This window comes from Pleurodeles waltl, chromosome 4_2 (assembly GCF_031143425.1).
Source record: "Pleurodeles waltl isolate 20211129_DDA chromosome 4_2, aPleWal1.hap1.20221129, whole genome shotgun sequence".
Lineage (NCBI taxonomy): Eukaryota > Metazoa > Chordata > Amphibia > Caudata > Salamandridae > Pleurodeles > Pleurodeles waltl.
Window position 1 is genome coordinate 46,022,526 of NC_090443.1, and position 14,124 is coordinate 46,036,649.

At 45.4% G+C, this 14,124-nt stretch overlaps 1 protein-coding gene across 2 annotated transcripts in view; it reads right to left on the reverse strand.

Annotated features, from left to right (window-relative positions):
* Positions 1 to 13,176, reverse strand: part of ERBB3 (erb-b2 receptor tyrosine kinase 3) — a 184,929-nt gene extending 171,753 nt beyond the window's left edge. For both annotated transcript variants that reach the window (XM_069230585.1, XM_069230584.1), the window contains exon 1: positions 12,718 to 13,176. In XM_069230585.1, the coding sequence (XP_069086686.1) occupies positions 12,718 to 12,799 (82 nt within the window). In that variant the 5' untranslated portion in view covers positions 12,800 to 13,176. The remainder of the gene's footprint in view (positions 1 to 12,717) is intronic.
* Positions 13,177 to 14,124: the final 948 nt, after the last annotated feature.

Below are 14,124 nucleotides of genomic sequence, written 5' to 3' on the forward strand. Positions count from 1 at the left end.
TATGAAAAAAACAAGTACTCAGGATTACTGGATTTCTGACAATAGATGGCGAAGTTCAAATGATGTGTTTGGTTAAATGCAACAACTTTTCTGCTATAGTTATGCTTTTTGCAGTTTTGGAGCTGGAACTTGACATGAACCACACTCAAGGCTCCATCACAGAATCACCACCGTTGTACCACAGAATGGTGGCTAAAGCATCACTTCTAAATTGTAGAACGACCTACTGCTACACATAAGAGCCTCCTCTTCCTCACTTATGGAATTCTGCGAGAAGCTGAATATCTGGCTTTTCAAGTAGTCCCAATAGGCCCTAGGCGTGTCTAGACTCACACCTGCTCAGCGCCAGGATACCCTTCCAGGTGAATGTGCACTCTACAAATCTGTATAGCATAACAACATAATCTGAGCCCTCTTTACACGGGGTAGTGTGTTGGGTGCCTTTCACCAGATCTGGCTGGTTGAAGACTATTGGGCAAATCTTACATAACCCATACGAGGCCTGGCTGGCAGAAGAACACTCAGGCCAGTCTGGGATGCCGCCAATTGTATCCTTCACACTGAGAAGAGTTTGGGTTACCCTCCTACTGGGCAAAGTGTTGCGTACCCCTGCATCATGCATGACTGGCATCAGACCATACTGTGCCATCTGGTAAATCCCCCACACCTGGCTGGCTGGTGGAAGAGCACACTGGGTACATTCTTGCATGCCACTACCCTCTAATTGACCTGACTGACCGAAGGCCATGTTGGGCAGTCTGGGCTACACCTGCACCAACCCTGGCTGACAGTAGGTCAGGAGCACCTCAACACTGTGACCAAGCACACCAAACCACATTGTGCAAAGGAGATACATGAGATATGGCTCCTCTGTTGCTACGCGCATTCATGTAAAACCAAAAATACTTTTTAAAACATTTTTGGAGAGCCCGGCAGCTGAAATTGGCTGCCAGATCACTCCTTTTTAAGTACGCACGTTCATGTGCTTTAAACTTTTCCTTTATTTACTGCTGCAAGATTGGCATCCACCATGTTGGAACGGTAAGTAAAAAAAACTGAGGCTCTGTAACGCTGTGTGTGTGCGCACAACGCATGATGATACATGCACACTTCACAGATATACCTCAATATGCTGGGTTGGCGTAGAGTCATCATGATGCATATGAGAGCATGTGAGATGACGGACAGATGCATGTATGCACACATTGCACGTTTGGATTCATGTCTTTTTGTTGACTGAACAGCATTGGAAAAATCACTGGCAACGCCAATAGGCCTGCTGAAGGTGAAACCTATTGGCTTTGCAAATTCCTGTTATGATTGCATGAACTAACATCCGTTTCCTGAAGTGATGTCACAGCCTGAAGTCCGCTCCTGGCTCAGTGTCACAATCTGATGCTGGTTCAGTCGTGCAATCTGACATCAGGCTTGTGAAGTTGTGTAGTAGTTTTACGTTGTCTATGACACTCTACAACACTCCGAAGGATGATATCACAATGTGACGTTAAATCACAAAAATAATGTCACAGTGTGTGACGTAAGATTACTCAGGATGTGTTTCTGGAGTGAAATCAGTCTGATGGCGGGTTTCTTTAGTACTTTAGTAATTTAAGATTCTGATGTCAGAATGAAACAGTACTGTCAAGGTCTGACATCAGGTTACTCAGTGATGTCAAAGCCTGACGTCTGGTTATTTTAATTATGTTACTGCCTGGCGTCAGATTCCTGGAGTGAGCTCATCATTTGACGTCAGGTTTCCAGTTGTGGTGGCACTGTCTGATGTCAATTTTCAATAATAATGCCCTCTCTGGTTTCCAGTTTCTGCAAGTATGTAAGGAAGAACCTGGGGCCTTCCCTTTCTCCATACTGCAGTCTCTACACACAGTACAGACAGTACCAGGGTACAACCTCCCTTCTATAGGCATCCAGGGACCTGAAACTCAACAGAGTTGAAGGAATGATCTTGTATTTTCTCACTTAGACAGCATTGCACTCAATAGCTTGGCAAGTACTCATCTTCTGAAGTTAGCTGCCTAGTGCAATAGCTTAGCAGGTTCTTGCAGCTGAGCTGTGGCGAGTAACATGAAAGTCTCAGGTTTTAATCCCCATTATATAGAATCACTGTTTGGATGTTAAGTTGGCACCAAGTGTGTTGAGAGGCAGGTATTTCTGTTACAAACCTGGGAAAGCTCCAAGAGGCTCCGCAGCAGTCATTGTGTGCTACGTAACTACAGCTATCGTTATTTGAAATGATTCATCTTGTGAACTCTGGAAGGCTGGGTGTTGAGCTATGTGCGCAGGCACCAGGTTGGGTAGGGCACACTTTCACACACAGACCAAGCCCATCGCACACACAAAGGCTAATCACACAATAGCCGTCTTGGCACAAGCTGTGCACTACAACCAGTTTTTCTGCATTTGCAAAGATCTCACCCACTTTGCCCAAGCCCCTGATCCCTACCCTCAAGCTGGCAGCAAATTCATACCATGTTTTGACGTCATGCTGAGTCCCAAGGACATGAGAAGCCAAGACAGGAAGTGATGTAGGAGGGCGTAGGCAAGTTGTGTCAACAGGACCTATATGGCATATACTAGGCTTGGAACGAGACGCACGGCACAGATACACAACTTGCACATCAGCCCTTCATGCAGGAGTGATACCACCCTTACAGCATCCATTTTAGGACATCCACTTTCCTCACTTCTCATGCCTACTGACTAATCTTACTTCAAGTCAACACTGCTGATCAATCATCCCTTCTTCTCTTCCTTGTATCTCAGCCATCATCCCTGCTTCTCACTCCTACTTCTGAGACAACATTAGACAGGCCTTCTTTTCACCCATTATCCCTGCTTCTCGCCCATTATCCATAATTTTCATATTTATTCTTAATCCATTACTCCTACTTCTGATGCCTACTTGCCATCCAGCATCCACCAGACCTACTTCTCATCCCCAATCCCTAGTTCTCATCAACCATCCCTTCTTCTCATCCCTGCTTTTCATCCATCACTGCACTTCTCATCTATTATCACTAGGCCTCATCCATCAGCCCTACTTATCAAACCTTCTCATCTGTCATCTCGGCTTTTCATCTCTAATTCTAACTCCTCATCCCGACTTTTCATCCGTATTTCTCATCCCTGTATCTATTCTGTTTGCCTTACTTCTCATCCCTACTTCTAATTTATCAATTTTCATTCCTGATCCTCATCCCTACTTCTTATCCCTCGACCATCACTCCTCATCCCACTGTCATTCCAACACACTTTCTGTGTTCTGAAAGCCCCCTTCATAGTAATTGGTTGGCCACAGCCAATCAGAGTTAAGACAGTGGGCTGCAATCCATTGTTCTAACCACTGAGAAACAGCTTTCTCGCACTGCTTGAGGACAGAGGAGAGAAAATGCAACCGTGTGTGTGCCTTCAGGGAGTTCAACGCTTTACATTTAATTTTACTTAAGTGATTTTCTGTTTACACAGGCCTCTGGTGAAAGTGCTGATGGTTTGGGGAAGACAATGAGCCTACATGGCGTGGGTCACAAATCAACCCTTGGAGAGAGGCTTTATGAGCTTTTTATGTTACAGAGAAAAAGTTGTGGTCTAATGCTGCCTTTACCTGTGAGTGCTGTTTTTTCTCTTCTTGCGGTTTGAAAATTCCAGGCCTTTCTGTCCTTCCTGTCCTGGCCATAACTACAGCTTTCCGAAGGACTTCACGTGCAAGGAAGAACAAGATTTGGACAGAGAGAAATTATATGCTGATGGACAGGAAGCAAGATGAGAAGCAGTGATGAGGACTGATGGATGACAAGCAGGGATGAGAAGCATGGGTGAATGTTGATAGATGAGAAATAGGGATAAAAATTAAAGGTGGTGAATGAGATATAGGCATGAGATGTTGGGATGATAGATGAGTAGCAGGGATGTGAAGTAGGGGTGATGGATGAGAAGTGAGGACAATAGATGGTAAGTAGTGATGAGAAGCAGGAAAGAGGGATGATGAGTGAGACGAAAGAATGTGAAGAAGGGATGACGCATGAGAAGTTCAAGAGCTATCCCTCCAGTTAAACAAAGTGCAGGCCACAAATCGAACACTCGCTTAAACACATATCGGCATCAAACAGCAGAGCTATCCACAGGTTACATAAGTGCCAAAAAGCACAGCGACCCCCTCCAGTTACACAGGTCTCAGGACAGCACTTTCATTGTACTGCATATGCCGTACATTGTTCAATGAGGATGTAGGTCAGAGGCAAAGCCATGGCCTCTCCCCAGGGCACTCCATTTGTCCTGCGGCGCTTTCTAGCTGGCACACCCTCTCTCTGCACCAGACCCCTGGGATGTTCAAATAGGACAGGCAGAGGTCGAAGCCTTCGCCCTTAGGTGAACTTGATAACATAAAAATTCTTAAAATGTAGGCATCCTATGGGCAAAGGAGGGCAATCGCAGTTTTCAGAGCAAGCACAGAGACGCAGACTACATTCTATCTGGTATTAAATAAAGATGTGGAAAATGTGTGTAATTTTCTTACACGCCATTATGAAAAATTTCAGAAAAATTACCTTAAATTATGCATACTTGTGCAAAATGCGGAACTCAAATTTACTACTATATTGTAGCATGAAATGCATCTGTGTATCACACTTTTCATGCTAAAAAGATGAAAAACAGGCAAGCACCGCAAACACCAGCTGCTCATGTTGTTGTCATTTGTGTTGTTCCTGTGAATTTGTGCAAACTTTTTGCAAAAAAACTACACGTAGCTAGCTACATGACGTAGTGCAACAGCGCCATTAATGGATTTTTTTTGTAGCAAGTGTAACACAAAATTATCAATATTATGCGAGATTACAGCGGCATGAAGGAAATTTTGCAAGGGCCTAGTATTAAATTGGTATAATACATTAAAAAATCTTCCAGCCTTTCTTTTTCCAAAACTTCTCCAGTTCGCCTTAAATCTCCACAGCCCATCTTGTGCCCCAGCTGCAAAGATCACACAACATGCCTTTTTTAGGGTCGAGCCTACGTCGCATGCCCTTGCGCATGCGTTTTGCTGAGCGAGGCGCTTTAGGAATTAAAAAGGGCTCGGAGCCCCGTCCACGTCACGTCAGTGTCTTTCATTGGCTTGTGGGCTTGCCTGTTAGAATCTGCTTGATTTCATTAGTGGAAGGCACGCATACGTCATGCCTTTTCCTCTAGCGCATCGACCAAGTACAGAAAACATACGAGGCTCGCAGTTTTCCGTCCGGTTCGTGGACTACTTTTCCTCTATTTTCCCAGCGCGATCTTGCTTGGCAGAAGTCGAGCGCTTTACATAATATCGACCCTGTTAAACACTTAATTTCACTTTTTCTGGTTATTGCACCTTTGCCGATAGGTTTCATGACGAGTGAAAAGTCCGGTTAGGAGTTTACAAAGCTTTCAGCTCTAACACGAGCAAACGCGAGACCCGTTGCATTGCAAATGCTTTTTTTTTTTTTTTTGCAGGCTCGATCGAGTGATGGCTTTCAAGATCATTTTTCATGCGTTGAGGGTTGAGCTGTGTCGTTGGCACATATCTCAAGTCTCTGGCCACCTAGCCCTCTCTTAAAGGACACTTACTTTACCAACACACCGATGTATAAACTGTTTGGCGGCTGGTTTATAAATAAGCCAGGTAGGGGCATGCCACCTTCAAATGTATTACTCAGGAGGTATAACGTTTCTTTAGGTATGCTCACGATATTTGAGACTAATATTGAATTGAGTGTTATTCAATTGAAACCTCAGTAGAAAATTAGACACGTTTTTCCGCACCACGGAAATATTAAATATTATTATCATCAAACTTTGAAGTAAATGTATCGGGCTGCCGAGATTTCCATCATTTTCCGCCATGGGCCCTTCTGGGTTTGGACCAAGGCGCGATGCCGTGGGAGGGAAATCTCTGGTATGTGTCGAGGGGGGTGGCGAGCTGACTATCGAACATTCCGCAGCGCCTAAATCACTCTGCATAAATACACTTAGAATGCTGCCGGAGCCCGCAGAATACCTGCTTTCATTGCAGGGCGTTAGGGGACTCCGCCCAAAAGGTTTTAAAAGCCCCCAACCTTTTTTTAAAGTGATTAGGATTGTTAAAAACATGCATGCATTTGTGCAGTGTCTAAAGCTCTTCAAATGATTGCACACAGTTTGTATACAATTTGTAACAGAACTCTACTTTTGCACAAAAACGAATTCCAATTATTTAAGGTACAGAGTTACAATGATGCTTGCAGAAGGTGCACTCAAGGTGTCATCCAGTGCAGAGAACAGAAAATGTTCAAAACTGTCACCAGCAACGGGCGTTCCAGAATGTTCCTTCGGCTGATGACGTCTGTGTAGGCTTTGAGACGCACACTGGCGCAGCCATGGCGCGTGCGGGCCCATTTGCAAGCAAGGAAATTAACAACGCCCCCAGCATGCTGTTTGGATATCTCACGCCGGTATGATGATGAACTTTAAATTAAACCCCATTATTAAATTCTGCTATCTTGCGAACGTTGCTGTGGCCAAGAAAATAAGACTCTTGAATTGCAGGCCCTTACGAAATATTCATGCGACACAAGTCTGCTCTGGAGTGACCCTGGCAGATAAACTTTCGGGTTTTAACCCACATTGCAATGCATTGTGGGAAATGTAATCTCAGGGACGCAAGGTCCAGAGTGGATTGCTGTGGCGGTCTTCCAGCGTGTCGCAGAGATATCCTGCCAGAGTCCTGCTGAGCTGCTAGAAGCACTGACTGTCGGAAAACTCTTCTAACGAAGTCATGGGCCAGGGCGTCGCTGGGTGCACAGAGACGTGCCCTCTTAAAGAGCAACAGAGGGTTCTCTGTTCCCTGATAACAAGACACTCGGACCACCACAACTTTGAAAATATCAGAACAAAAAGATAAAAGTTAGCTGGGCAGTGGAATCAAGAGTCTGTGGCGTGCCTGCGAGGACGGTGAGCTGGAGGGGTGTGGGCGCCGAGGTACTGCCTGTATCTGGGCTGTAACCTGCCAGTTATTAGCTGGCACTGACAATACTTATCCTACGTGGAGCTCGGCCGTAGAAACCACAGCACCTCACATGATGTTATAGCAAGTGTTTACCTTGGTAACTGCTACCACCACAACCTTTCAAAGGCCAAGGACTCCATTTAGAGTTTGGAGGGGAAGGAAGATCCTCCAGCTCTCAAAGGAAACTCTAAAGGCCAGATTTAGAGTTTGGTGGACAGAATATTCCGTCACAACAGCAATGGAGCACCCTGTCTGCAAAACTCAGTCTGCCCAATCTTTAGTCTAGCGGACCGCCAGGTGACACCAACGCAGTGAAAATGTACTCTATAGGTGTCCGACTGTCTGCCATATTCAGAGAGGGTGGTCGAAAAACCTCTCTGACAGTAAAAAATAAAACATAAATACCTCCACAAGACGAGGCAACACACTCCCACAGTGTTGAGGCCATTCGTTTTTCTTTTTCCAAAAAGAAGTTCCTGATTTGGGAGTTTGTTTTGCAAAAGTAAATCTTTTAACAGTTTGGTGTAAGCATCTATCACCAATGGCAGACGCACACCATACTTTTAAATGTCTTTACATGAACCTGTGATGGTGGTTCATACAAACCCATAGAGTTGACTGCAGGGCTGGGGGTAAACTCTAAATTTGGTGGGGGAAGTGAACGCAGGGTGGTAAATGTAGAGTTCTCAACCAACTTGACTGCATTTACTTTGTCTGCCAAACCCTAAAAGGGGCCATAAATACAGAGAAGAGTTGACTGGCTACATTTTAACCACAATTGTCTGTCTTTGTTGGAGGAAATTCCGCTACTGGATTCTGCTCCCTACTTAGAGTTTTCTCCAGTACCCGCCAAACTCTAAATGAGGCCCTAAGACTTTACAACTACTTAACATCTATCCATGTATAACGAGGGTCACTGGAAATATGCGACTGTGCGGGTGTGGTATTTTTGCATAATTATAGATTTGCCACATAATCAATCTGCTGCACAATCTGAAGATTTTAACAAAAATATGTTTCTTGGTCAAACAGTTAGAAAATTACTAAAATCACATCAACATGTGTTGCGAGTAGTGTTAGGCCCTTTGAAAAGCTTGACTGGTCACCTTTCTGTTGCTTAATGCTATTTTTGAGTGCTAAACTGGAACTAATGAGGTGCAACCAATGTCCAGAAAGTGTTAACACGTGTAAAAATGACACAAAAACGACATTATAATTCCATAAAATGTTCTGCACTCCACCACATAAATTGCCTTTTCTTGCCGTATAATTTACTCAACCCTGCGGCATAATTTGGTCTCCCCTTCCACATTTGTCCTGTTTATAGCAGCACAAGCAAAAGCCAGAGCTGCTAGAGGACCAAGTGGTATAGAACAATTTACTTGTGTTATCCTTCCTGCGATTTGGCTAATGTGCAAGTGTCTTTTTAGATATTTAAGCACAAACTGATACCATAGCTGTGGTACATGGAGCGCAGAGATAAATGAGCACAATTATCGTCCTATATGGACTGCTGAGATTGGCTGAGCCAATCAGAACCCTTAGAATGCTGGCCCTAGCCTCTGCCTGCCTTCCAGTTTCAGTGAGAAGGTGAAGCAGGGACCTAGAGCTGACGGACAGGTGGCCTGTTTGGCTGAGATGGATGAGACTGCAGAGCTGGGCGTGTTAGTATCATCTTTGCCCACATATGGTGAGGTATTATCAGATGTTAATTGCGTTTAACCTCCTTATGCACCCTTGCCCTTTGCTACATCCTATAAGTCCGACGGGCAATTAACAGTGACTAACACCTTTGGCAAAGGTTAATGTTTAAGTAATGTTATGTTCATGTTATCATCACCAGCAAATTGCTAAGGTATGAGTGTATGTAAACGTATAAATGTGTTATTAATATTTTTATCATCAACGTAGGCCAGAGAGGTAGGATCTGTAGGAAAAATGTACACACATTAGTATTGTGATAAACAGAGGCCATAGCATTGGGTGTGTAGAGGAATAGAAGCACATGTTAGCATCAACACCCTAATGCAGGCCAGAGTGATAAAGTAGGCGGAGCTATAAACGCACGCTAAACACCCTGCACGCCAGGCTGAAATCGGCTCAGCCAATCAAAACGCAGAGACTGCTGGCACGGGCTACTGCTATGTGCCTGCATTGGAGGTTCAGTGAGGGTGTGATGCAGGGACACTGCAGCCAGGACAGATGGGAAGTGAGTCTAGACGGGCAGGCACAGACAGCCTTGTTGCCTTCCTGTTGTCGGGCATCAACAGATGTTAATTATCCTTCTTCTCTTTCCAGACCCTTGCAATCTTCTCTGGCCCATAACTGTAGGTGGGAGATGGACCTGTGGTAATGTCCTGAGCAGAAGACGATAACGCGCAAGCAATGTTATCACTTGCAAAGAGCAGAGTAACGGGGTATGTGGAAGACGATTAAAGCAAGTTGGTAATGTTATCACCAGATATGGTTATGGCATGAGAGATAAGGGAATATGTACATTCATTATTATTGTCATCACTACCTCATGCCAGGGTGATAGGGTGTGAAGAAAAATGCACACAAGAGTTAGAATTACATCATCAGAACGTGCAAGAGCAATAGGGTATGTAGAGGAATTCAAGAACAGGTTAATATTGTTACCACGAACACAAGCCACAACATGGTGTGTGAAGATAGCAGTGCCCTGTGGTGGAAGCTGAGACCTCTCCAGCCAATCAAATGCCTCAGACTGCTGCCACCAACAGCTGTTATTGGCCTAGATTCCAAGTCCACCCATCATGTGAACCAAGGACAGGCTTCTTCACCTGTAAAGGTGAGTGAGGCTGGTGCCAAGTCACTTGTTGCCAACATGTTAAACATTGAATGTTAATAGCCCCTATATAGCAGGCAATTAACAAGAGCTAAGACCTCCAGCAGAGCACAATAACACTGAAGTGATATTATCCTCCCTAGCAAAGGCCAAAGTAATGGGGTATAGGGAGGCCCATAGAAAAAGTTATTTATGGGGTTGTCAAAAACAAAATACCAGAACAGGTGCAAGTGTAGAGATAACTGCACAAGTTAATAATACTGTAATCACCAACACAGACCAGGGCAGTAGGGTATGCACACGTTAACACTCTCAGCATCCACAGAAGACAAGGCGATAGAACATGCAGCGGTGTCAAAGTTCATGTTATTAATATCACTGCCATTAACACCGGCCCGATAAGGCCCGTGGGTATGGGCCAGCACAAGATAATATTAGCCTCTCCGATAAAGGCCAGTCAGAGGGTATGCGCGCGCCGAAGAGCACTGGGTAGTCTCATCAAACACTCACAGAGCTCTCAAGTCGCCCGGGGCTATGGGAGCTCACCCAAGCCCAGCACTTTGTTGCTTTCTGGGCGTGTAGTTCTGGCCCAGTGAAGGTGATACACGAGGCTACAAGTTCCAGGATACAAGGGGAAAATCGAGACTAGATCAGATGCTCCAGCATGCACCTCAGACACGTGAATAAAATGATGTATATAAACATATGCATACTACTGATTGTTAAGGTGTTTACGCACGGGTTAATATCATCACCAACATAGGCTAGGTTGATATTGTATATGGGGACACGAGCAGGGTTAATTAAAGCAGGTTACCCACAATGCACAAATGCATGTATTTAGCAGGGAGCCCCCCTCAAGTTTCGTTATGCCACTGCCTCCAGGCAATAGACCACCAAGAGGCTCAATCGAAGTGACACTAGCGCTTAAAAAATGCCAACAGATAAATAAACACATCAAAATGAATACATAAACCTCCACGCGTTTTGGGGAGGACCACTCGACCAACAAGCCCTTTCTCCGATCCCCCCCGCTTTCATCCATTGTCCTCAGAGTAGCACAGGGTGGGTTGGCACAGGGGCGTAGCTACCAATATTGCAGCAGGTGTACTTGCACCGGGGCCCAGAGGTGAGAGAGGCCCTCTGCGCCACAATTACAGCTGTATTTTTTTTTATACAACAAAAAAGTCCTTAGTTGCATTAGGGCGCACGCCAGTCTGGCTCTGCCGCTCGGGGGGCGTAATGCGCCTCACAAAAATAAGAGAATGCGTATTGTTATCCACAACAGAGGCGTGGGCATACAGAACCACACGTTTTTAATGTCAACAAAACAACCGGGATGTAACTTCTACCTGACGTAGCGCAGCGCTGGGGCGAGGACATAACTCAATAAACAAAACAGGAGATTAGTGCTTTGGGAAGACCGGGGCTGAACTTAAAAAATTCGGGCATCTTCCGGGAATGTGCCCTTCCGGCTGCAGAGCTCCTCGAGCCGCCTTAGATAACGTGCACTTTTATTTGGTGAGGGCACGGCGACCCTGCCCGGTGACAGATCCTTAGAAGAGACACCAGGGGCGCAGCTCTCAAAGGTGCAGCAGGTGCAGTGGCACCCGGTCCACAGGCCTAACCTTGATTATTACTATATTTTGCTACATGCCCGTTGTGAGGGCTCCTTTTTGTTTTTCCTTCTTGCTCCAAAGCCCACGACACACTTGCTACGTCACTGAGCGTCCCTTAATTTAGGATGGAGCCTTGGAAAACTTCGGCACAAAGTGTCGCAATGTAAGAAAGCAGGTCACCTCCTTCACGCGGGCTGCGGCCCAGCGCGGCAGGGCCGCGAGGGGTTTTAATAAAATAATGTCTCTAATCCAGCCAGGCTATGCCAGGCGGAGCAAGAAGTGCCAGCTGTGTGCCCCGAGCACAAGCTGCAGCTCTCGGGACACACCTTCCAGAAACTGCACAACACACACATACACAATGAGCTGACATCAACCAGCCGCTAAACCCTGAACAAATTGCGAAAACAATCACTCAAGTGCGGAAACGCCCACAAACTGGTTCCGCGGCTCCGTCAGCAGGTTCGGGAGGCGCTGGACTACCAGGGCTGGGAGAGACCTTTTACCGCAGTGACTGACAGCTGTCAGAGGGGCCTCGTGAATAACGCCCACTTCTGGAAAGGAGGGTTGCACCCACGCTTTCCTATACCAAGCCCTTTACCAGATGAGCAGCAGCATTCAAAGCCCTCTCACAAAGCGCCTCGAGGCAGGTCCCAAGAATGAGCAGCTACACACGCATCGCGCAGTGTTTGGAGCAACCGTGGAAATGGGCATGTTCCTCCTCAAGTCCATGTTATGAAATGGTGATGTGCACTGTTGCTGGTTTATTTACAAATGTATGACGTCATAGAGGGGCAGATAGATAATAAACAGATAGGTAACGTGGCCGTGCAAACCGATGTGTGAATAGGCAGATAGAAGAACAGACAGACAGGTGGGCAGGCTAACAGTCACATTTCTCTCATCTACAATTTGCAGCTTCATTTCTTTTGCAAATTGCACTTTGCCGCATCCCAGTGATTCCACCTCCTTCAGAAAATTAACCCATTAGAGTCAAGCTCAGGCGGCCACCTGCGCCCGATGCAGTGCTCTGAAATCCAAACTACAAACACGCACCCAACTCCTCTCCCCTGAGACACCACAGTGTAATTCTGAGAACCTGCGCCACGTGCATTCTAAATGCAGACATTTCATTCACGGAATTCCCCTTGACCGCTTTCCGCTGTAAATTCCCCTCGCCTCCCCTCCCCCCCGAAATACCCCGACCCCTTCAATAAATACACAATTCTACAGTAAAGTTGAGCAAAATAAATAAGGTTCCGGTCATCCTTTACCTGCCTGAGAGATAGCCTGGTCCAGCCAGGGCAGCAGTAGCAAGCCGCACCAGAGGGCCACGGGGCCCACCCGAAGCTTCATCCTTCCAGGCCCGCGTTAGAACCAGTGCATACCCGGGAAAAGCAGCCTTGAGCCCTTTACAATATAGATATATATATATTGAAGGGTCAAATACGTTTAAACAGAAGACGACACTGTGAAATCCTGAAAAAGGGTCCAATGTGAGCATCAACAAATCCAGCTGAATAAAGTCCTTTGCTTCTTCTTTTCTGCGGTCGGACAGTTGAGAAAACTATGTTTCTATGAAAAGTGAAACATTGAAAAGCAAGAGGAAAATGGGAAAACGCCGACTGTGGTGAAAACAACGCGAATCGGGGCAGCGGGAGTAAGAGAAAAAGATTAAACGTCCGTACAGCGTGTGTCCCTGCTCCCCTGGGCACCAGCAGTAGACTGAAGTCCGATCCCTTTCACACACGCTTCATTCAAGGAAACTGTCCGCACCGCGTCTGATTGGCCGGGTTCTGGCGCGTCAGCAGCCAATCAGACCCCGTCAAACGTGCACGCATCCCGCTCCAAACTTTGCCCTGATTGAGAAACGTTGAAGCCTTTTAATTCTTTGTAAAGTGATGTTTTTTCACTCTTTCAAGTTGTACAACATTTTTGGCGGCGCCAGAATAATGTTCACCCACGGGAAGTTTTGTTTTGTTTTGCAGGGTGGTGCTCAGACAAAAGGTTTATTTTCTACCTATTAAGTGTAGGTAAAACCAGGCAGATTTTTTTTGTGTCTAGACCGTGCCTTTATCGGTAAAGACTTTAGACTTCTCAAATCTATGTAAAGTGATGTCTTTAATCTTTCTAGTTTTACAACATTTTTGGTAACGTTAGAAGAATGTTCCCCAACTGGAAGTGGAGCTTTCGTTTCAGCCACCATGTTTCTTTTCCTCCCAAAAGGTACAAATAATAAAGGCGGTGTTTTCAGTTTTAAACATTTTATAAACAAAAGTTGCATTTGGAATTTAGGTTCAAATAAAAGTTTTATTCCACTGGGTGCAAACCCTTTGCATTTTATACAAGGAACTGAAACGTTTATGTATTAATAATTATGTTGGATTAAATCAGCTGCTTTGTATTCATTTTGGGGAGCATCACAGATAAAAAAGTACTAACATAGATGTCGAAGCTGTCCTTTACTCCTCATAATTTGTTGACTAAATCTTTAGAGTTGTACAGACATCTTACCATGTGACTGGCTTGCAATCATACACATTCCCTGAGATAAATCACAAAAGGCTGTCTGTCCTTTACTCTTTTGATCACCCCTTATGCACTAGGAATTCGACAGGTGAGCACTGTCCTATCCTGTTATACTCCATATAATCAGGCAAATGTCCCAAAGAAAGAGAGAG